Source organism: Aspergillus wentii (assembly GCF_001890725.1).
Source record: "Aspergillus wentii DTO 134E9 unplaced genomic scaffold ASPWEscaffold_2, whole genome shotgun sequence".
In the NCBI taxonomy this organism is placed as follows: domain Eukaryota; kingdom Fungi; phylum Ascomycota; class Eurotiomycetes; order Eurotiales; family Aspergillaceae; genus Aspergillus; species Aspergillus wentii.
The window spans coordinates 2,219,643-2,240,000 of record NW_024467833.1 but is presented as its reverse complement, the minus strand read 5'-3'; the positions used below and the strand labels follow the sequence as shown (position 1 = coordinate 2,240,000).

The 20,358-nt window shown below is 49.8% G+C and overlaps 10 protein-coding genes across 10 annotated transcripts; 3 read left to right on the top strand and 7 right to left on the bottom strand.

Moving 5' to 3' along the window:
* Positions 1–192: 192 nt before the first annotated feature.
* On the bottom strand, positions 193–1,236 carry ASPWEDRAFT_180372 (60S ribosomal protein uL29; the record flags this gene model as incomplete). Its single annotated transcript, XM_040831841.1, has 3 exons — positions 193–618; positions 822–964; positions 1,231–1,236. The coding sequence occupies 3 exons, from the start codon at positions 1,234–1,236 to the stop codon at positions 387–389; spliced, it is 381 nt and encodes a 126-aa protein (XP_040692582.1). The 3' UTR covers positions 193–386.
* Positions 1,237–1,423: 187 nt separating this feature from the next.
* On the top strand, positions 1,424–2,240 carry ASPWEDRAFT_104443 (putative vesicle transport v-SNARE protein Gos1; the record flags this gene model as incomplete). Its single annotated transcript, XM_040827643.1, has 3 exons — positions 1,424–1,489; positions 1,559–1,672; positions 1,737–2,240. The coding sequence occupies 3 exons, from the start codon at positions 1,424–1,426 to the stop codon at positions 2,238–2,240; spliced, it is 684 nt and encodes a 227-aa protein (XP_040692581.1).
* Positions 2,241–2,466: 226 nt separating this feature from the next.
* On the bottom strand, positions 2,467–3,617 carry ASPWEDRAFT_168777 (mitochondrial ATPase complex subunit ATP10; the record flags this gene model as incomplete). Its single annotated transcript, XM_040830348.1, has 2 exons — positions 2,467–3,151; positions 3,214–3,617. 2 exons carry the CDS (start codon positions 3,615–3,617, stop codon positions 2,467–2,469), a joined length of 1,089 nt encoding a protein of 362 aa, XP_040692580.1.
* Positions 3,618–3,918: 301 nt separating this feature from the next.
* Positions 3,919–6,209, top strand: ASPWEDRAFT_168776 (DNA-directed DNA polymerase IV; the record flags this gene model as incomplete). Its single annotated transcript, XM_040830347.1, has 4 exons — positions 3,919–4,315; positions 4,373–4,545; positions 4,596–4,979; positions 5,031–6,209. The coding sequence occupies 4 exons, from the start codon at positions 3,919–3,921 to the stop codon at positions 6,207–6,209; spliced, it is 2,133 nt and encodes a 710-aa protein (XP_040692579.1).
* A 1,040-nt stretch (positions 6,210–7,249) lies between these two features.
* On the top strand, positions 7,250–9,764 carry ASPWEDRAFT_168775 (uncharacterized protein; the record flags this gene model as incomplete). Its single annotated transcript, XM_040830346.1, has 7 exons — positions 7,250–7,745; positions 7,819–8,339; positions 8,389–8,500; positions 8,552–8,919; positions 8,970–9,359; positions 9,414–9,603; positions 9,655–9,764. The coding sequence occupies 7 exons, from the start codon at positions 7,250–7,252 to the stop codon at positions 9,762–9,764; spliced, it is 2,187 nt and encodes a 728-aa protein (XP_040692578.1).
* A 306-nt stretch (positions 9,765–10,070) lies between these two features.
* On the bottom strand, positions 10,071–10,888 carry ASPWEDRAFT_168774 (uncharacterized protein; the record flags this gene model as incomplete). Its single annotated transcript, XM_040830345.1, has 3 exons — positions 10,071–10,542; positions 10,621–10,832; positions 10,883–10,888. The coding sequence occupies 3 exons, from the start codon at positions 10,886–10,888 to the stop codon at positions 10,071–10,073; spliced, it is 690 nt and encodes a 229-aa protein (XP_040692577.1).
* Positions 10,889–11,153: 265 nt separating this feature from the next.
* On the bottom strand, positions 11,154–11,542 carry ASPWEDRAFT_168773 (uncharacterized protein; the record flags this gene model as incomplete). The annotated part of the gene is made up of 2 exons (XM_040830344.1): positions 11,154–11,298; positions 11,349–11,542. 2 exons carry the CDS (start codon positions 11,540–11,542, stop codon positions 11,154–11,156), a joined length of 339 nt encoding a protein of 112 aa, XP_040692576.1.
* Positions 11,543–11,975: 433 nt separating this feature from the next.
* Positions 11,976–15,478, bottom strand: ASPWEDRAFT_36589 (uncharacterized protein). Its single transcript, XM_040834501.1, has 3 exons — positions 14,309–15,478; positions 12,795–14,256; positions 11,976–12,743 (listed from the first exon to the last, which is right to left on the bottom strand). Exons 1-3 carry the CDS (start codon positions 15,125–15,127, stop codon positions 12,328–12,330), a joined length of 2,697 nt encoding a protein of 898 aa, XP_040692575.1. The 5' UTR covers positions 15,128–15,478; the 3' UTR covers positions 11,976–12,327.
* Positions 15,479–16,151: 673 nt separating this feature from the next.
* ASPWEDRAFT_36586 (uncharacterized protein) lies at positions 16,152–18,630 on the bottom strand. Its single transcript, XM_040834499.1, has 2 exons — positions 18,124–18,630; positions 16,152–18,058 (listed from the first exon to the last, which is right to left on the bottom strand). Exons 1-2 carry the CDS (start codon positions 18,509–18,511, stop codon positions 16,353–16,355), a joined length of 2,094 nt encoding a protein of 697 aa, XP_040692574.1. The 5' UTR covers positions 18,512–18,630; the 3' UTR covers positions 16,152–16,352.
* Positions 18,631–18,730: 100 nt separating this feature from the next.
* Positions 18,731–20,176, bottom strand: ASPWEDRAFT_36585 (uncharacterized protein). Its single transcript, XM_040834498.1, has 4 exons — positions 19,819–20,176; positions 19,734–19,762; positions 19,523–19,660; positions 18,731–19,465 (listed from the first exon to the last, which is right to left on the bottom strand). The coding sequence occupies exons 1-4, from the start codon at positions 19,976–19,978 to the stop codon at positions 19,094–19,096; spliced, it is 699 nt and encodes a 232-aa protein (XP_040692573.1). The 5' UTR covers positions 19,979–20,176; the 3' UTR covers positions 18,731–19,093.
* Positions 20,177–20,358: the final 182 nt, after the last annotated feature.

Below are 20,358 nucleotides of genomic sequence, written 5' to 3'. Positions count from 1 at the left end.
GAGATGGATGCAATCGAATATCCTAAATCGAGTCTAGAAAGAGAAGGGTATTGGTTGTCTGGTTCAAGAGTCGTCGCAGATTAATATCATATTATCATGTCAAGAAAAAGCCTTCATTTAAATGTCGACCTGCATCGTCTAAGATACATAATCAATATCCTTTTTTGTTTTTTTGGTGAAACCGACCACCCCACAAGGTTGAGGTCAACTCGTCATCTAGTAACGGATGTTCCCATAACTCCAGATCCAGACACGACCGCGTCGACAAAAATTTAGGCCTGTTTCGACGAAAAAAACCGATCAGTAAATTGGTTCCCATTTTCCGGTCTCGTAGAATTGTTCCCCTGCGGCGGAAAGCAAGACCCGAGTTTTCATGTTCGTTCATCTCATACCTTAACAGCGTACTTCCGCTGGGGGAAGTGGATCTGCTTCTTCTGGTCCTTGGCGGTCTTCACCGAAGCCTCGTGCTTGGTGAGTCTGCGGCGGATCTCACGGGTGAGCTTGGGGCGGAGGTCCAGAGGGAGGTACTTCTTGTTCTTGTAGAACAGACGGAGCTGGGAGCGCTGGTTGGCGTTGATGACGGTGAGAACGCGAGCGATCGACTTGCGAACGTCGTGGCTGTTGTTGGAAAAAAAAAATCACAATCAGTATTTCGTTGGTTCTTAGAATTGTGATGCCCCTGTTTCTTCTTCTCATCTTTGTCGAAATTTTTTCATCTTCCTCCCCATCCAATTTTTTTCTTCATCTCCTCCATGTCGTATTCCCGATTGACGCATTGTAGAAACAAGAAAGAAGAGGGGTCCGGAAAATTTCAAACGCACATTCTCTGGGTCTTCGACGAGGCACCGGCAGTGATCTTCTGGACACGGAGCTGGTTAAGCTCGGTCTTCAGCTCCTCCAACTGGGTGTTGAGGTCATCCTTGCTCTTTCCCCAGAGCTGACCAGCCTTGACCTTGGATGTCGACTGTAGAAACACAAAAAAATCATCGTCAGCAAATCGAGGTCCCTAAATTTCAAAATCACAGCAATTCCATCAAGAACAACATGCGCTTGTACGTACCATGGTGGGCGGCTTCGTGTCGTTCGTGCGGTATGTCGACGTGAAGATTGAAGATGGACCGGGTCAATTTGGGATGTTCGTTGTGGGACTAGGGTTTTTTGCGTGGTGCGGCTTTGCTAAGCGGGGCACGTGATGTGGCTGATCGCGGGCGACTGCGCCGCCGATGGGACCGCCATGGAGAGCCGATGGGGGTTAGTTGGTCGGTTGGTTTGGCTGCGAAAGGGCGGCAGAGAGATGATCGTTTGTGTTCTGGGTGTTGTGTCAGGTTCTATCAAGTAGAATCAAATTATTTTATCTTTCATCTTCTGGGATTCCTGTTCTTTTTCTTCCGTGTGTGTGATATTAATCTTGATATCTTCTATAATGGCCACTTCAACTGGTACCGGGTGGGCTCAGCTCCGGCAGCAAGCCCGCTCGCTCGAGACACAGGTTTGTGCATTCGCATCCGGTTTATATCAAATGGAATCATGTATGGGAGGGTGTTAACATCGCTTGTAGACCGAGAATCTTTTCCATAGCTACTCGCAGTTTGCTTCGATGGCAAAGCCACCGCAAAACCCCTCCGAGGATGAAGTACGGATTGAATCGCAGTTGAAGGATATCCTGGAAAGAGTATGTGGATAGCTCCGATATACATATACCCTTTTCACCATCACTGACAGTCATATCAAATTAGCGTGACTCTCTCATCGCCCAACTCTCCCGTCTCCTCGACTCCGAGGCCACCCTTACAGCCTCCGCTCTGAAACAGAACAACCTCGCCCGTCATCGCGAAATCCTCCAAGATCACCGCCGCGAGCTCCAGCGTTTGACCTCCGCCATTGCTGAAACCCGTGACCGAGCTAATCTGCTCTCCAACGTTCGCTCCGATATCAGTGCGTACCGGGCATCGAATCCAGATACCGCCGAGGCCGACTACATGCTCGAGGAGCGGGGTCGGATTGATGAGAGCCACAGTATGATGGACGGCGTCCTGAGCCAGGCATACGCTATCAACGAGAATTTCGGTCTCCAGCGCGAAAACCTGGCTAGCATCAATCGCCGTATTGTGAGTGCTGCCGGCTCAGTCCCGGGAATGAACGCTTTGATTGGAAAGATTGGAACCAAGAGGAGACGGGATGCCATCATCTTGGGTGCCTTCATCGGATTCTGCTTTCTGATGCTCCTTTTCTTCCGATGAGAAGAACGCGCATGCTCTACGTTTTTGCTTTTTCTTATTTACCCCTCACCATCGAGCGATTTTTTCATGTTCATATCGGAATCACTGCGGCGTTTTCGGGGCCATGTTTTGTACTCATATATGCCCCACGGGAATACTAATCATAATGCGTGTCGGGTGTTGGAGTTTGGGTTGCTTATTATACACATTCTATCTGTACATACATGAGAATAAATTGCCGTATCCCTCAGGGTCTAGTAACCACGCGGGGTTTCATGTCATCTTGTTTCCTTCCCTCCCACTCTTCCGCCGGTAGTTCGGATTCCTTGCTTATTTTCCTCTCCTCGAGAAGTTTTCGGATACCATTGTTCAGGGAGTCCAATTCAGTCTGTTCAGCCGGACCGCTTCCTGCCCATCGGATGCGGCAGTTCTCATCCAGGAGATACACGTATCCAACCTTGCTGTTCATCATGCCAATGGCTTCCTTTAGACCATCTGTAAGACCTTTGCGGACAAGGAAGTATCTCTCATGTTGCTCTTGGGGAAGCTTTCCCCGCATCTTCCACATGAACGATTTAACCAGCCACGCCTTGAGGGCATTCTCCTCCAAGTTGATATCGACCTTCTGAACATCTTGACCACCGCTATTAAGAGCCTCGTAGAGCCCCGGGTTTTGTTTCGGACCGGTAAATGTAGCGACCTGGGACTCTGCCCAAACACTGGAGAAGAGGTTGACGACGGTGATTCTGCCGCGGAACAACGAGGTGGTGTTCTTAGGTTCATTGGGCGATGCCAATGTGATCCCGTACATGTTGGGAAAGTAGAGGGATTTATCTCGTTTGAACAATCGAGGGTTCGAGACGAATGTCTTTCCCTCGTGGTAACGCATATTCGACCATTCACGGAAATACGGTTTTGCGACTTGTTTTGTCCTAAAAGTAGATGGTAATTAGCATGGAATCCTTATCCTTAATTGAGCGAGTCCAGAACATACAATTCCTTGCGGCGCGCAAGATGTCTATCATAGTTGACGAAATCATCTCGTCGTTTTCGCAATGACCGATCATCAACGCCGGTATTCTGCCCTTCCTGGGGTGGGATTACCGAACCGATCGGACGGTCAAGAGGCGGGGGAATGAAGTCTTCATCGCCGGGTTGGCTAGTCGGAGAGGGAGTAGGGTTCTGCTTGAATTGAACCCTTTCGCCTGTTTTTGGTTTGGGCGCAGGAGACGGCTTCGCATCGCCATTAGGGCTGGTGGAATAGTAACGCAAAGATGGCTTCGTTCGGAGAGCAGTGGCAGCAGTAACATTGCGGAACTGGCAGCTAAGGCAGCGCCCGCCCCGTAAGAGGGAGCCTTCCGTGAGCGAGGAAAAGGCGAGAGTTGAGGACCTCCACATCCTGAAATATCAATGACAGACGGCGTTTATTGCTTGTCGTTGCGGAGTTGATTCCAACTCCGCCGCAAAGCTTCATAGCGTAGATTGGTTCTGGGTCCCGTGACCTGGTGGCACTTTCGTGCCAAACCCACGCGTGTCTGCCTACAAGACGTGTAACTCTATTCCACAGTCATCTACGACAATTTGAAAGCACCAGACAAGCTCTGGTTTATCCCATTTTTAAGCAGCTGAGCACCAAAGGCTTACCCATGGATCGACTTGTCCCCGAAGTGGGATTGAACAACACCATACAAGCCAGGAAATGTCGAAAACGACTAAAGATAAAGAGGCCTTTTTCAAAGAGCTGGAACAACTGGATTACTTGACGAGCGACGCTGAGGATAACGAGAATGACAACATCAGTCGTCTGATGCTACTGTCTAGAAAGGCTGATAGCCCCAATCCTACAGACATTCCTGGTTCAAAGGCATTAGCTCCGATAGTTCTGACGGACTCGGGCCCTCAGTCTTCACAAGGCGCAGTGAGCGTTGAGCCAGAAACGGTTTCCCCTGTCGTTGCCAATGAAGATCCTCAGAAGCCTGTGGTGGAGAGATCTAAGATCATGTCCGAGAACAAGACCGCTGCTTCCAGGAAAAGACGAGCGTACTCTACTCGAACAATCCCAGAGCAGCAGCAAATATTCAAGGGTCTCATATTCTGTGAGTCTTCTCGAGGATCCCTTGCCCATGATCAGTTCTGACCATTCTTGGTTCCAGTCTTCTTCCCAAACAACGATGTTTCTCCTCTCAGACGTCTGCGGATCCAGCGAGCACAAGAATTTGGTGCTATTTGGACCAGATCTTGGGAAGAAAACGTGACGCATGTGATAGTCGACAAGGGTTTGATGTTTCAGGATGTTCTCACGTTTCTGAAGGTCGACTCTTTCCCAGTAGGTTGATTGTTCAGATAACTCGTGCCCTCATTCTAACACTGGCAAAGCCTAGTATCGCTCTGGTCAATGAGACTTATCCGTCGGAGTGTATCAACTTTCGATCGATTCTCAGTGTAACACAGGCACGGTTTCGTGTGAATGGAACACCCAAGCCCTCTGAGGTCGAAGAACTCCCTTCTTCGGCCGAACAATCTTCGACTAGCTCACTACTACTCAAACCGCCTAGGAGACAAGGCCACTCCTCAACACCATCACAACTCGCTGATAGTGAAAGTGAGCCTGCTCCAGTTCCTGCCATAATACATGTCCAGCAACTTGTTGAGTATCCAAAGGGTACACCCGACGAGGAAGTTATTGGCGAATCATTTCCTATCCGTGAGCGTGACGTTTTGGATGACCTGATTGACGAGACCAAAGCTACAAAGGATTTGGTAAGATGCCCCGAGGATTAACTTTTGTTAGAACTATGCTTATATGAACAGCCTCTAGACCCACTGGAGTCTTTAGAAGATGAGGCTATCCTCGGAGCGTCTGATGAGGAGTCTTCAGCTTCAGAATCTGAACCGACCAAGTCAAAAAGACGAAAAATATCTTCCGGAGAGGACAAAGTAACGGATGCCTGGCAGCAGAAATTCGCATGCATGCAGAAGCATGACCAGAATTCAAATTCCGAGAACCCGAATAGCAGAACGATTGAGGTTCTTCAACAGATGTTGGACTACTATACAAGAACATCAGACCACTGGCGCGTGATTGCCTACCGTAAAACCATCAGTGCCCTTCGGAGACATCCAAAGAAGGTTGTCACAAGAGCGCAGGCTCTTTCGATAACGGGCATAGGGCAGCGACTGGCGGATAAAATCGAAGAAATTGTCTTTACTAACCGACTACGTCGCCTTGAAAACACAAACTGTACGCCTGAAGATCGCATATTCCAGGAATTTCTGGGTGTCTATGGTGCAGGGATTTCACAGGCATCACGATGGGTCGCTCAAGGCTTCAGGTCACTGGATGATCTGCGAACCAAAGCACCACTGACCAGACAACAGCGAGTTGGCGTGGAACGCTACTATGATTTCTCCCAGCGTATCCCTCGACAGGAAGTCGAAGCTCACGGGGACATTGTTCGAAAGGCTGTACAAGAGGTAGACGCTGAAATGGAGGTCATCATCGGTGGCTCGTATCGACGCGGAGCGGTCAGCTCGGGAGACGTCGACGTGCTTATTACCAAACCCGATACGGCAATCGAGCAGATTCGGACGATGATGATGGACATTGTTGTGCCGCAACTATTCAAACAAGGCTTTCTGCAGGTCAGTCTAGCCAGCACGTCCCGAGAGGATGGCTTTAAATGGCATGGGGCATCTACACTGCCAGGCAGTAATCTATGGCGTCGGATCGACCTTCTCTTTGTGCCTGGATCGGAAATTGGGGCGGCCTTGATTTATTTCACGGGGAATGACATTTTCAACCGCAGCATGAGGCTGCTGGCGAGCAAAAAGGGCATGCGTCTCAACCAACGAGGACTCTACGCTGATGTTGTGCGTGGAGAGCAACGAGCGAAACTGAATACCGGCCGGCTCCTCGAAGGCCACGATGAAAGACGAATCTTTGAGCTTCTAGGGGTGCCATGGAGACCTCCCGAGCATCGCATATGCTGAAGTGCCCGACCCTGTATGCCGGTTTGTATCGGAATGAGCGAGGGGCATTTGAAACAAAAATCCATGATGGATCTGGGATTCCATAGCAAATTGACACCAATTGCTTTTTGACTGAGTTTTCTGATATAACAATTTTTTTTTACCCCATTGTGACCATATGGACTTTGTAGATTGCATCAGGATGACCTGGAAAGTCCCGCAAGAGTCGAAAACAGACACTGCAGACAAGGCATGAAACTACTGTAGAACCTTATGTACTGTGGACACCGTAAAGGCGGTCTCGATAGCTAGATCTGTACGATTTCCGTGTAAAAGTCGGATTTGTGGGAAAGGGCTTGAAGCGATTGTGGTGGGTGTCGTAGAGAGAAGTGTGTGTGGACTTGCGTTGTACAGCAGAAGATTTAGCGACACACCAGATTTGGCCTTGCCCACACAATCGTCAGAAAGCACCCTCATGATCCGGATCTGATCCGTATTATTCTCCTCTTCTCCCCCTCAGACACCTCCAGATCCTCTTTCTCTGACCAGTCACCGATCTCATCACCGCCTTTCATGCGGTGAAGGCCATCCCAGCAGCCACAATTCACCCTCCAGGCGGCAGGCGCCAGACCGCCCGTGTAAAAGTCGTCGTTTTGCCGCTGCTTTTGCTCACCTTTCCTACCACCACCTGCTGGCTCTCTCTCCATCCCCCCTGCTAGCTTTGTTCATCAGTTTTCCTATACTTGTCTGATTTTATCACTTGGCTGCTCTTCTCCTGATTGATTGGCTGTTCTGCTAATTTTTGCCACTGGGCTGGTGTATTCCTGTGGTGCTGCTTTGGTGACCAGATCTTTTTGCCATCGACCGCCCCTCTCAAAAGCCTCACCTGTGCGTCGCGGCAGTAAATTATTAGCTTGCTGAGTGACGTTACCGGGGTGTCTACAGAGCTGGGAGCTCTTATCTTTTTCATTTCCTCCAAGTTATCTTCTCGATCTAATTCTCATACCCATTGATCCACGCCTTGTTGCGTGTGGACGTCCCCGACCGCACACACGCACACAATGGGTCGCAAGCCAAACCAGCTAATCCTCGAGTTCTTCATTCGAGGGCAGAAACTCGAGGATGCCAGCAACCGTTATCAACACACGTGCAAGGCCTGTGGTGAAAAGTTTCCCAAGGGTCGCATCGACAGTCTGACCAACCATTTGGTGAAGAAATGCCAGGCGATTCCGTTGCGTGACCGACAACGCGTCCTGTTGCGACTGCACGAGCTCCCCGACCTTGCCGACGGCGACCAGAACAAAGACCCCAACGCGAACAAAGGCAAATCCGTCGATCTGCCGTTTACCACCCGACAGAACTTTGATGGTCTCAACGTTTTGGCCGAGGCCTCGAGGCAGGTGGGCGCCTCCGACCAGACCAAACGCGGTCCAGCATACACACAGTCGGTGACTGTCGGGGGCAAGACCGTTGTCGTCGACCCTGCGCTTGAAGCCGAGGGCTTCCAGGGACATGCTGCTCAGCCGGAGCAAATGGAGGAGGACATCAAGCCGCCTGGTAATTGCCCGATTCCTTTTTTGTGGGCTTTGTTTTTTCGACTCGTGGCGCGCTAACGAAAATCATTACATAGGAACTCCTCAAACCACTAGCGCTACGGCTATTCCTTCCCTCCCTAATACTTCACAAGATCAACCATCATCCGCGTCTCCTCCGCTGGCTGAGACATCGTTGACTCCGGATCCCGCGTCCAATGTTCGCCAGTCGCAACTGTCGATGATCGCCGCCTCCGCCAGTGAAATGGTTCCACAGGGGATATCCTTGGATCATGATCCCAGTGGACTTCCCGATGGACTGCCAAAAGTTGGCTCTGCCTGGAACCAGGCACTTTCGACTCATGAGCAGCTGCTCTTCGACAGTCTTCAGGAGCACGACCCCACGTTGACCGCCGCGACACAACGCGCCGCCACCTTCCCTCGTCCCATTGCGATGAACCCTAACTCGCAGGCGAAGGGTTTCGTGAATGAATTTGGCAACTCCACCAAGCCGACGAAGCCCAAGGTTCGCGGGCGATTTTCCGCCGCCAGGCGCAGGGAGGTTCAGGAAGTGCGGAAGCGCGGAGCTTGCATTCGCTGTCGGATGCTCAAGAAACCTGTATGACACTGTTTAAGCTGGCATCTCAAGCTCAACTAACTCCTTTTAGTGCTCCGGCGACAGCCCTTGTACAACTTGCGCCAGCGTCGAGAGCGCGCGTCTTTGGAAACACCCATGCATTCGGACGCGCATTGCTGAAGAGTTTGAACTTTATAATGCGAGTACGTGGGTTCTTCTCTTGTAATCCAAAAAACTCCTGCTGATGTGAATAGATCTCCATGCCACTCTCGCCTATCATGATGTGAGCGGTGTCAGAAATCAAATCAAGTTCGAACACTATGCTGGCCGTATCGAGGTCACACACTTTGAAGAGAGCATGGTCTTTGTGACGTTCAGCGGACTCCAAGGCCACAAGCCCTCTGTGTCGACACTTGACCCCCAACTCCAGGGTCTGGGAGAGGACCCACAGTTCCAAGGGCCCCTTCATGAACTCTATCTGCTCGATAGCGACGCAGATGACCTGCCTGGGAAACTCGAAATGTATATTAAAAAGACCGCGCCATTTTTCTACGAGCGAGAGACTTCTGAGTTCATGAAGCCTACTTTGATGTTAGCAGCGGAGTTGAGTCAACAGAAGAAGGTAGGTTTTCCTATACTTTGGCATGAAAGGGAAGGTTCTGACTAGTCCAGGATGCCTTGCTGGAGCGAGTGCTTGAATTGTGGGTTGCAACACATATTCTGGTTGACTCGGAACTACAATGGAAAACATACTGCAACCCGACCCTTCCGCCCACCTCGATGCACTCCCTCGCGCAGCCTTCGGATGATGGCCGCATGCCAATTGATGAGATCACGAATGGAGAATCATATGCGCTCCTCTGCAGCCAGCTTCGCGCGGCGACTGAGAAGCGCGCTTCTCAGCTGAGCAAGTCGGTAATGAACGACCTGGAACGCAGACTGCTTCAGCGCCAGCAAAGTGGCTGGTTTGAAACCTTTTTGGTTGCTATCATTCTTCTGAACTGCGTTGAGAGGACTTGCTGGCTGTTCCGCTCGTGGGATGATGAACATTTCGCACAACGGGTAAGTGACTGTCTTTGGATCGCGAAATGAACTTCTCGCTGACACGGTGATTAGTGGCCTCTGGACAAGCGTCCTCCATACTATGCAAACCAAGGCGACCGCTTCTCGGACATTCTGCACATGTTGCTGAAAATGCGCAGTTTGCCCCCCAAGGCAAACCCACGGCCAGAAAATGGCATTCTCAAGGCGGTAGAAGGCAGTGATGAGAATGCAGCTCGTTGGTTTGAACTGATCAAGGTTACTCGTAAGTAGAGCGCTGCTATCTTGATTTGGATTTGTCTAACTTTCCCCACAGCCCATTTCCTAGACCAACGGCAAGCCGCGGTATTTGATCCGAGTGATTCCCGATCATTTGATCTTCACTATGGGGCGAAATTGTTACCGCCGGCCAATGTGTACACATGATAGCCGGGGAGGAATACAGCGCCTATTTGCTGGTCCATGGCAGCTGATGAAAAAATCGAACGATACATGATGATGAGAATTAGAATTAAGCGAGGTTTTTCTACTAGTTACTGTACCTGTACCCCATATGTGTTTTGTAGGAAGGACGTCTCTGGTTTTAGTATCAGATATCTACCTGGTAGTTAGTATATGCAATTATCATTTCCATTTAGTGGAATAATATGGTGATATTGAATATCCACACTCATGTCTTGATAATAGTTTTCTAATGATAATCCAATCTAACCAACCCAAGCATGAACATTATCACCACCCTTCATCTACAAGAGACGCCGGAAGCGAAAATCCAGATCCCAATCCAGATCCCGCAGCACTAGGAGCACGATTGTTCACAGGAGAACTGCGCCCACCACCTCCACCCCCCGCGTCAGACGGACTACGCGCCCAGTGACGCACATCATACCCCGAAGCATTAGAATTAGCCCTAGGTCTAGACGACGGCATATTATCCGGCGACGTAGGATCGGTAGTAGGGGGTGGCGCTGGGTTCCACTCGTCGAGGGGGTTACTCTGGTTGTTGTCGGATTGGTTGTTGTTGTTGTCCCAATCGCAGGCTGGAGTTGGGTCATCTGTATTTGGGGGTGGTAAGGAAGAGGAATTATTATTCCAGTCGCTGCTGTCATTGTTGTTGTTGTCTGGTTTGGGCGTGGGGGGCAGTTTTTCCAGAATCACATAGTAATGTCTTCCGTCGTTTGCGGCCCAGCTCATGAGGAAGTTACTATATCCTCAGTCAGTATCACCTAGACAGACAGTCCAGAAAAGGAAGGAGGGGGAGGGAAGGGGAAGGTCAACATACAACCCCCCATAAGACTGCACATTCGACCTCGTCGCCTCAGTAATAGCAGCAAGAAGCAAAGGCACGACGACGAGATTCTTGCCACCGGCGTGAACGACGGGAGAGGCGTTGGAGACGGGTAAACCGGGGTCATTGACGAGGGAGAAGCTGCTGTCTGGGTCTTTGCGGAAGATGAGGAGGAGTTTTTGGGTTGGTGGGGGGTCGGAGGGGGACTTTGGGGTGTTAACTGCGCTGTTTTGGGGGGAGGGAGAGAGGAACTGACGCTCATGTTGGTGGTTTGAGGGTGGTAGATGATGAATTGGTTGAGGGAGAAGATAGAGAGATGAAGAGAAGGGGAGGTGGGAGAGGAAGAAGGAAAGACAGTCGACAGTGAATGACAGCCAACCTGATATTGATATCAACCAACCAACCACAGCCAAAGAGTACACCAGTAAATGATATAAAAGAAGATAATAACAACAATCCATGAAGCGAAGAACAAGAACAAGATAATCATCATCATACAGACATACATCAACATAACACAACATAATCTAAGGACTCCCCATAAACCTCGCCGCCATCGCATCCTGCGTCGTCGTCTGAAGGACAGGCTGTTCCCGCACCTGCTCTAAGACGACCGCATAGTATTTGCCCTCTTCCGAGGTATCATGATACGGTCCTGCCGATAGAATGGCCCTATCTAGCATCAGTACCTTGTACACCAAATGCGGCTGTTCAGAACATACCACCCCTTATACTTGGGCTGATTGAAAATCTCCGTAAACACCCTCAGAGTGCGCAATGGCAGTTCCAGAATCGACGGCAGATCAGGCCCATCGCCGCAGATGGGAAGACCCAGTTTGTTGACGGGCAGATAGACCTGCTCGGCCGGGTTTTGCGGGTTGCGACCTTCTTGGAAGATGAGGAGACGGCGGGACATTTTGTCTTGTTTTCTTGTACAGTATATATGTACTTAATTGAGTGGGTAAACACGATCAATAATCAAGGATGATCGAATGCAAGCCTCGTGGGTGATGCTTGTATGCTTATCGCTGATCTGTGCGCGATAAATCGAGGGGCAGAAAAAGGGGAGTGGGAGGAAGCAAAGAGAAGATAGTGGGATGGAGTTGGGGAATGTGTAGAAAAGAGGTCAATCAGAATGAAGATATAGTAAAGAGGATATTATTTCCTGTTCTTCTGATAGTTTGATGTAATTATAATCCTCATAGTCAATCATCGTCATAATCATAATAATAATAATGGACCTCTCGTGGGTTTCGCGTCGCGTCGAATCCACGTGCTTTTTGGTGGGGATGATCGACTCTACAACATCGGCTAACTATACAAATAGTAGAAATAAATAGTATTGAATAGCTTTCTTATTTATAGCCGTAATAAGGAGTAATAGTATCCAATCGTATATTCATAACATGGATGGTACACTATGTAGACATTATCAACTAGACGTAGATAAATGGCTGGCCTCCATGCCAATAACAAATACAAGTCATCAACAAAAGTACATAAAGGTACATGAAGTAGAAGATAAAACGGATAGAATATACAAGAATCAGGGTATCACGTATCAAAAGGCCACAGCCAGGTGGCTCTGTCGCTTCACACAACCGTGCAAACGCCAGAAAGTCATGGTCAACCCGTGCAAACCAAAACTAGGTATATATATAATATAAACATAATGCAACAGCAGACAGTTCAGCCTGCTGGCTACGTGTCCAACTCTCCGTCGAGTACTCGCCGGGCAGCATCCAATCGTCGTCTCAACACTCGCACTGCTTTGGGGTCCGGGTCCGGTGCCGTCGTAATCGCCTGCAGATCCATGCAGACACTTCCAAGGCTCTCGAATAGTTGCTCCAACAGACGTTCGTCGTCGTTGTTGATGCCCGCATTCAGGGTTTGGTTCGGGTGAGGGCTAGATGCTGCTCGCACCGTCGATACGAGGGACGACGCAAGGGAGGTAGGGGTGGCGGACCCTGTCGTCGCAGAGTCGGATCGGTGAGGTATCGCAAGGGAGGGTGGACGTTCCGCCTTTCGTGCGGCTCGAGGAGTGCCCATCATTGCTTCAGTGTCGGACTCTTCTGAGATGTGGCCGTTTTCATGGTAATGATCATTATTGCGCAGTTCTGTTCAGCTGTTAGAGGGATACCATTCAAAGTCAAAAGAACACAAAATACCATCGTTGAATTTTCTGTCCCAGTAGAGAACACTCCGGATACCATCATCCCGCTCCCCTTCAGTGGCAGTGGCAAAGCTTGCAATAGTAGACAGCGAGTTTGTGCTATTCGTCCGCGAGTGCTTAGCCGAACGATGCTCGTGAATCGGTCGCGTAGTTTCAACAGATGCATTCGATAAATTGCTCGCCCGGCGCATTTTCGACTGACTGTAATTACCCAAAGCACTATGCAAGATGAAATGTTCGTAGTCAAAAGCATCCTCGCGCTCCTCGTGGGGCCTAGCCCCGGTGTCTGGAATCGGAGGAACTGGCGGGAAATCTTCAAAGGAGCCTCTCAGGTCCTCGTCGAGTGGCTCGCGCAAGATCTCATTTAGAGCTTCACGATCAATTGACTCATTGGAACCGTCCGTGTCGTATTCCCCTTCCTCTGCATCTTCGTAGAGACTTTCCATCACGGATTGTCCATCGTCAAAGTCGGCTGACTCCAAAACCTCAGGCTCCTCGTCTGTCTTGCTTGAAATGGTAACAGCTGGCACATCAACCTCATATCCGTTACTGACAGGTTCCGACTCTGGCTCTAGCTCTGGTACCGGTTCAGGCTCAGGCTCAGGCTCAGGCTCAGGCTTATTTTCAACTTCCTGGATCGGCCCAGGTGGACGTCTCTGCCCCGAAGCTCCTGAACTCGAGTTCAGTGTCTCTTGGCTGTGTTTATATTCCATCATATTGCTGTACCAGTGATTTGCCGCTGTAAAAGGACTCGGAGTTCGCAGACTCTGAAGACTCCGTCGACGAAGATTATCCTCTTGTGTCTTCACCTTGAGCGATGATATCTTAATGTGCAGGCCCTTCATCTGGTCCTGAAGATCTCTGACTTGAAGCTGGGACTGGGTGCGAGATGGAGGATCGTATGAGGGGTAAACAGTGTTGAAATCTTCCATGCTGGAAATCTTGGTCTCATTGTCATTATCATTGTCGCTGGAATTGGCATTCGCGCTGGCATCGGTGGAAATTCCCAGTCCTTTCGGTGTGTCGGGTGGCGTGTCCTTGTTCGGAATCGCAACGCCCACCGGCTGAAACGAAGACGTGGACGACCGATGGGTCAGGTATGCTCTTGAAGGGTCATAACGGAATGACTTGTCATCATTGTGAATCGAGCTGCTCGATGCCATTGCACTGAGGGATCGTGACAGACCGTTGGACTCATTGCTACCGGTCGAATGTAGATTTGTCTCACTGTGCACTCTGGAGTGTCGATTGTTGGCTGCATCCTGGGCAGAGTTATATGTGGAACGTGGACGCAGTAAAGAACCTCTGCGGTTCGTATGTGATATAGATCGATATAGTCCGCCCACCGGCTGATGGGGTCCCAACGAAGGACTATTCCCCGATGGCGAGGGCGACGACGAAAGCGAAGGTGACGCTCGCATAGAAGATCGAGCCCTTGTTAAATTTCCTTCCATGAGCTGAAAGACATGTCAGTCAAACCAACACTAATTGAGACCAAATTCAACATACCGTAAGCCGTTTCTTCGCATTCTCCAGAATCCGCTCCGCTTCAGTACTCAAAATCACAGACGAAAGTTCCTCCCCAGGCCCCTCTGCCCCAGCAACAGATACTATACTCGACCTCGGCGTTGTGTCCTTGCCCTGAGTATCACTCAGCTTGACATCATTCACCCCCATATGCAAACTATGGCCGGTAACCTGATCACTCTGCCCAGTACTCCCATCCCGCTGCGAAGACTCACTCGCAGCACTAATCGTCGAGCCGGACGAATTACTCCAATTCCCAACCTGAGCCTGCCTAACTTCATTATCCTCCATCCGTCCATGCAAGACAGGCGAAGCCGCCAACCGAGATGCCCCATTCGGTGACCCCGCCTGCAGATTCGCCGGAAAGCCCCCCAAATACGACGGCGACGACGCATCTTCCTCCCCGATATCGGACAGCCGGCGACTGGAGTCGTGGCCCTCATGCGTCCAGGTGTGACGCGGGAAGTTCCCCCTCTGCGAGCGATTGGAATTGGAGAGCGACCAGGCGAGTCCGATCGGCGTATCTGTTCCCGTGGTGTTGGAGTCTGCGCCAAAGTCGTTGGTCATGGGCTGGCCGGCGTAGAAAGATTGCAGGTTAGACAAGGAGGGCAGATTGAACGGGGGGGAGGGGGTGGAGGATTCGCGCTCGCCCTCGTCGCACGGCAAGATCATATCGGGATTCGTCAAGGTCGGCGAGGGAGGAATAGGGGGAGGGGGAGGGCGATGATTCGCATCATCTTTCGAGGGACTTTGTGGCATATTATGAATATTATTGCGGTAACGAGTGTCGGCGACAGACATGGTTGTCAATCGGGGAGAGAGAGAGATCGCGATCGATCGATCCAACCAAGGTCAAACGCGAACGGAGGGGGTATATATAAAAATAACCAAAAAAAAAAGAATGTGGGCTAAGGCGTCACAGCAAAGCCATCGGTAAAATTGACGTCCCTGAATGATGGACCAGAAAAATGACAGTTGAAATCGAAGGGATAATAAGAGGGGGGGGGGTGATTGTTATGATCTAGAAGTGCGTCTTGTCGCAGAACAGAAGACCTGATCACCACGTTTTGATTAGCAATTAAAGAGTAATAAGAAAAGAAAAGAAAAAAGAAACAAAAAGAAGAAAACAAGAAAACAAGACAGGCCGATAGCAGACGGGCCAACGATAGTTCGAGTTGGGAAGAGGAAGAGAAGACTCACTGGGCCTGGCTCAGATTAATTTTTTGTCCCTGAGACCGTTTTTTGCTGCTTGGACCGAAAGGGTAGGGATCCGTGCTTTATATGGGGATCGTCAGATTTTATTTTACTCTGGGCTATTATTTGGCAGGAGAAGAAGATAAAAAAGAGGATATCTGGAGAGGAGAAGTTCTATTTGATGGCTTATTGTATCTTGAAACTGTAATGGTGTAGTACTACTGTAGAGCATCGAGTATCACAGGATACCACCATACTACACATACGCAATCGTCTAATTACACTAAGATAAAAATTGAAAATATCAAATATCAAATGTAAATAACAATATAGTAAACAAGATAACCTCATTAAACTCTCCAACCGCAATCGAACCTGGGAAAGCCATCCTGTGGTTCAGCAACGAACCTGTCGCCCCGAATCCACGAACCCCTGAAACCACCGCTTGGATATCCCGAGTAGACCAAGGAGTCTCCAACAATGTATGTACAGAAACCCAGTATTACTATGTAAATGTAAAAATAACCAATTACAATAGTGATGCAGTTCATTGACCGTGAAGAAACGCGACAGATCACACTATTGTATGTCGGCAGATGCAGCGTTGGAGCCGACAATCGATGTCTCACATGGCAATCGAACCACTTCCGATGCTTTGCGTTATCGCGATCTGATTTAATATAAGGTACCTTATTTCTTTTGAATATATAGTACTTTATCTCTGAAATTGGCAACCCATACTTTTAATGCCTAGATATCATAAAACCTATACAATCCCTAAAATGCACAACAAAATAGACACCCATATTACAGATAGTTTTCATGCAATCCTTTATCGGATCTTCTCCAACAGAATCTTGGCTCCACTGCTCGTCGGTCCTGCCTTCTTGCCGTCCTTCTTTGCGGCCGCTGCTTGCTCCAACGCCTTCTTGTTCTTCTTCAGCGTCTTGAGCAGTTCGCCCTTCTTCTCAAACTCCTCCGACTCAGCCAGGGCAACAACCACAAACAGATTGGAGCCTGTCGCCCATGTCATGATGTCCTTCTGGATCTGCTCGTACAGCACCGCGTGGAAGTTGAGCGGGGGCTGTACCTTTTCCACCACCTTCTCGGTCGTGTTGAATCGTCCGCCTTGGACGAGAGACTTGAGCAAGCGTCCAACAAAAGGTGCGTCCTTGGTGTCGGACTTGGTCTTGGCTGCGGCCGCAACAGCAGACAGGGCTGCCGACTTGTCTCCGTCAGCATCAAACAGCACTTCAGCGATGAATTGACAGCCGAAGCTGGACTCGAGGAGGGGCTCGGCGCAGGCGGCCAAGAACTCCAACAGGGTCGGCGAGGCAGCCTTGAGCAGTTCCTGGCGTCGGATAGCTGGGTCCTTCTTTGACGTCTCTTTTCTGATTTCACGGACCTCGTTCAGGACTTCGTTGTCCAAGTCAGGCAGAAGCCACTTGACGCGGTCTCCGGCGAAGGGGAAAAGAATGGGAATACGCGCTGTCAGATCGGTCACTTGGAAGAGGAGCTCTTCATTCCGTGCCTCTTCCGACGAGCCTTGGCTCAACAGCTCTGGGAAGATCATCTTTGCGGTGAGCTTAGTGTCATCAATCACTTCGTAGGCGGCCAGAAGAACCAAGTGGCCGTTAAGGTCACCCGCCATCATCTTGATGGTGTCTCTGTAGAATCGCGTGAGCAGCTTTCGGTCCTTGGCGTTGGCATATGCCAAACAGAGGCACACCAGGCGCGCGCCTGATTTGGTGAACGCCAGGTTCTTGGTCAGGTCGCCTTCCTCGTCGCCCTTGAGCAACTCGATGAACTCGCTAGCATCGGTGCTGCCAGGCTTTGTGCACAGGAAATATTGCAACATAGCATCGTGCAGCATTGTAAATCCGGTCGACTTCTTCTGCACCAGCTGGTTGATGAGTTCGCGCAAGAAGTTCATAATCGGTCCTCGCTTTTCGGGGTTCTTGGCCAGAATATCGGCAAGGTCAGAGGATGCGTTTTCCTCTCTGAAGATCGAAAACTCGGGGCCATACCACTCCCGGAGGAGGTTCGCCTTTTGCTCCTTTGTCGCAACCATACGATAGATGTCATCGAGAATCCACGACGCCTCGGGGTGTCGAATGAGCCGCTTAACATGTCCGTAGAACTCGGGGATGATCAAATCCCGGATCTCCACGTCACCGTGGACAATCAACTTTCCAATCAAAAACTTAGCATACCGAGACTCTGCCAGTTCCTTGTAGTGACCCTTCAATTCGGTCGCAATCTGTTTCCGTTGCTCGACATTCGCATACTTCAATGCAGTCTGAATAACACGGACCGAGTCGTGCTTGAAGACAAAGTCGCGGACACGACCGGTGATGATGTCGAAAAGCTCAGCAATCAGCTTCTTTCTCTCCTCGAGCGGCACGTGGGACTTGCGGCGCAGACGCTCCCACAGCTGCTTGGACCGGGCAATGATATCGGCGTTGGGCTTTGCGGCTTTTCGTTCTTGTTGGAGGGCTTTTTGTTTAATATGTGATTCGCGAGAGTTGTTGTTGTTGTCTAGACGAAAAACACAGTTAGCATCGTTCAGACCTTGAAAAAAATTATGGCAGGATATCCCATACTCTTCTTCTCCTCAGCCGCCGGGGCATCTTCAGACTCTTCCATCTCCTCATCGTCATCACCATCCTGCTCCTCCTGAGCATCACTCGCACTATCCATATCAATATCCTCGCCCTGTCCATTCTCACCCTCCGAGTCCGAAACATCATCAATATCAAACTCATCATCGTCGTCCTCGTCCTCGGATTCCTCCACCTGAACCTTCTTCTTAGAAGAGCCCTTCTTCGAATCCTTCTTCTCCACCTTGGACCCCTTCTTCGAGAATGCAGCGTTCTTCACCGGCGCAGGTGCAGCCTTGGTCTTCTTATTCGGGACGGAACCTGTCTTCGTCCTGGATCGTTTGCCATTGCGCTCATCGCCCGCGTCAACGGCGCGCTTTACTCCGGGCATATTGAAGAATGTATGTGGAATTATCCCCTGAATTAACAATCAAGGAATTTTGTGTGAGTGGGTTTGTAGGGAAGCGGAGTCGTTGGTAGTTAATTCTAGATCAGATTATCTACCGCCCGCTGGATAATTTTTTCTGCTGCGGGAATGATTTTTTTTTTCTTCGGGCGGATTTAAATGTTTGCGGTGTTTGCATTTTACTGATAAGGATTTGATATGCGATTTGGAGTAAATCAATGGGATTTCTATGGAATTATTCTAAAGATATTAATTAAATTTATTGCTGAAGAGAACTGAAAAGAATTATATAGCTAATCTACACTACCAATGTCTGGGTGGACTGTACTACAGCCAGAAATTACCCCAGTTATGTGCAACAGTGACCTTGTCTGAGCCAGGAGACAAAAGGAAATATATCTAACAGGGCAACGGCATGAAAAAGACCATGTGAGCAATAATATGAGCATGAATCCTCGTAAACCAAAGCCCTATATAAACGGAGAAAGAAAGAAAAGAAAAGGCAACCCAGAAACACCCGAGGAATTCCCAAAAATAGAAGCATTTCGCCGACATGTCATACGTGTTTCATGAAGTGCCATCGACATCTGCTCTGGTAACGGTGGAAATAGGGGGCTTCAAAGAGCCCATCTCTGATCCCACACCACTCTGTGTTCGTTTTCTGCCTGGGATGTGGAATCCCAGGTGTGATGAGGGTGTTTTGGGGGACTGGTTGTCGTTGGAGAAGTCGCTGAAACGGGCAAAGATGCCCTTTTTCTTGGGCTTGACGTCGTCGTCAAGGCCCACTTCTTCGAAGTGTTCATCCTCCATTGCTCTCGGTTTTTCGAACCCGTTTAGCCGTTGCGACGATGCGGAGGTTAGATGGGAGAATCGCGAGTCGAGGGAAGTTCGAGAGGGCAACGCATCTGTATAGCTCACCGGGGAGCGGGCGGAGATATCCTAGAGAGAAGGAGAATTAGCTTGATTTATGGAATGATATCTTGCGATCAAACTCACAAACGAGCGACGATATGAGTCGAATGATTCGCGGGATATGGAAAATGGTTCATTGTCATCGACCAAGTCCCGGTGGTTCGACGACCTCGGCGAACCCGGGTATTTTTTCCAGAAACTTTGCTTCTCTGGTGGTGAGGGCTATACAGCAATCAGATCAATGAATTCACCAGAAATCGGGCACCAGGAACCGATGCGCCGGAAAAGGTAATACCGGAAGATATTCGCCGTTGTCATCGACAACTGCAGAGCGATAATTAGCGACTCAAATGCGGGGGTCTAGCAGATGTCGAGCATACCACTGAGTTTAAATTCATTGGGCGCATTTTCGCTGCTCGTCCTGATACTCGCAGGACGTGCATTCGGATTCTCCGTCGACAGATGGTTGCTATCGCTGGTGTTGGCTTCCCCGCCATTCGGCGCGGACTTTCTGGTCAAGAAGTTGCGGAAAGGAGCCATGTTGAAATCGTGGGTAAGCATAGAAAACGCAGTAAAGCAGCAAAAAACGGTGCACAAAAGATCAAATTGAGGAGAGAATGATTCCGAACAATGCTGAGTGGCCAAGGAAGAGAGGGACACTTCTCCAGACTCACATGATCGGCGGGGGCATCGGGCATCAGGCCATGGATGGGGAATTGGTGGATGGTGACGCTCTGGGAATGGATTGGCACTCAGGGACGCTTAATTTCCGTCATTGTATCATCCATTTTTTTGACTATTTTTTATCTGAGATTTATATATTATTTCTATTCTTACGCACCCCGGGGGGGCGCCCTCCCTCCTCGCCTCCCCGGCGATCTTGCGGCCCTCGTCCCCGCGTATGAATGTCGTATGAACAA

Coding starts and splice junctions, on each gene's coding strand:
- ASPWEDRAFT_36585 (XM_040834498.1), bottom strand. CDS start 19,978: ATGGCTCCTTTCCGCAACTTCTTGACCAGAAAGTCCGCGCCGAATGGC. Junction 19,763..19,818: donor CAATGAATTTAAACTCAGTG/GTATGCTCGACA, acceptor ATCGCTCTGCAG/TTGTCGATGACAACGGCGAA. Junction 19,661..19,733: donor ACAACGGCGAATATCTTCCG/GTATTACCTTTT, acceptor ATTGCTGTATAG/CCCTCACCACCAGAGAAGCA.
- ASPWEDRAFT_36589 (XM_040834501.1), bottom strand. CDS start 15,127: ATGTCTGTCGCCGACACTCGTTACCGCAATAATATTCATAATATGCCA. Junction 14,257..14,308: donor ATGCGAAGAAACGGCTTACG/GTATGTTGAATT, acceptor CATGTCTTTCAG/CTCATGGAAGGAAATTTAAC. Junction 12,744..12,794: donor GGACAGAAAATTCAACGATG/GTATTTTGTGTT, acceptor ACAGCTGAACAG/AACTGCGCAATAATGATCAT.
- ASPWEDRAFT_36586 (XM_040834499.1), bottom strand. CDS start 18,511: ATGCCCGGAGTAAAGCGCGCCGTTGACGCGGGCGATGAGCGCAATGGC. Junction 18,059..18,123: donor GGCGGCTGAGGAGAAGAAGA/GTATGGGATATC, acceptor TTTTTCGTCTAG/ACAACAACAACAACTCTCGC.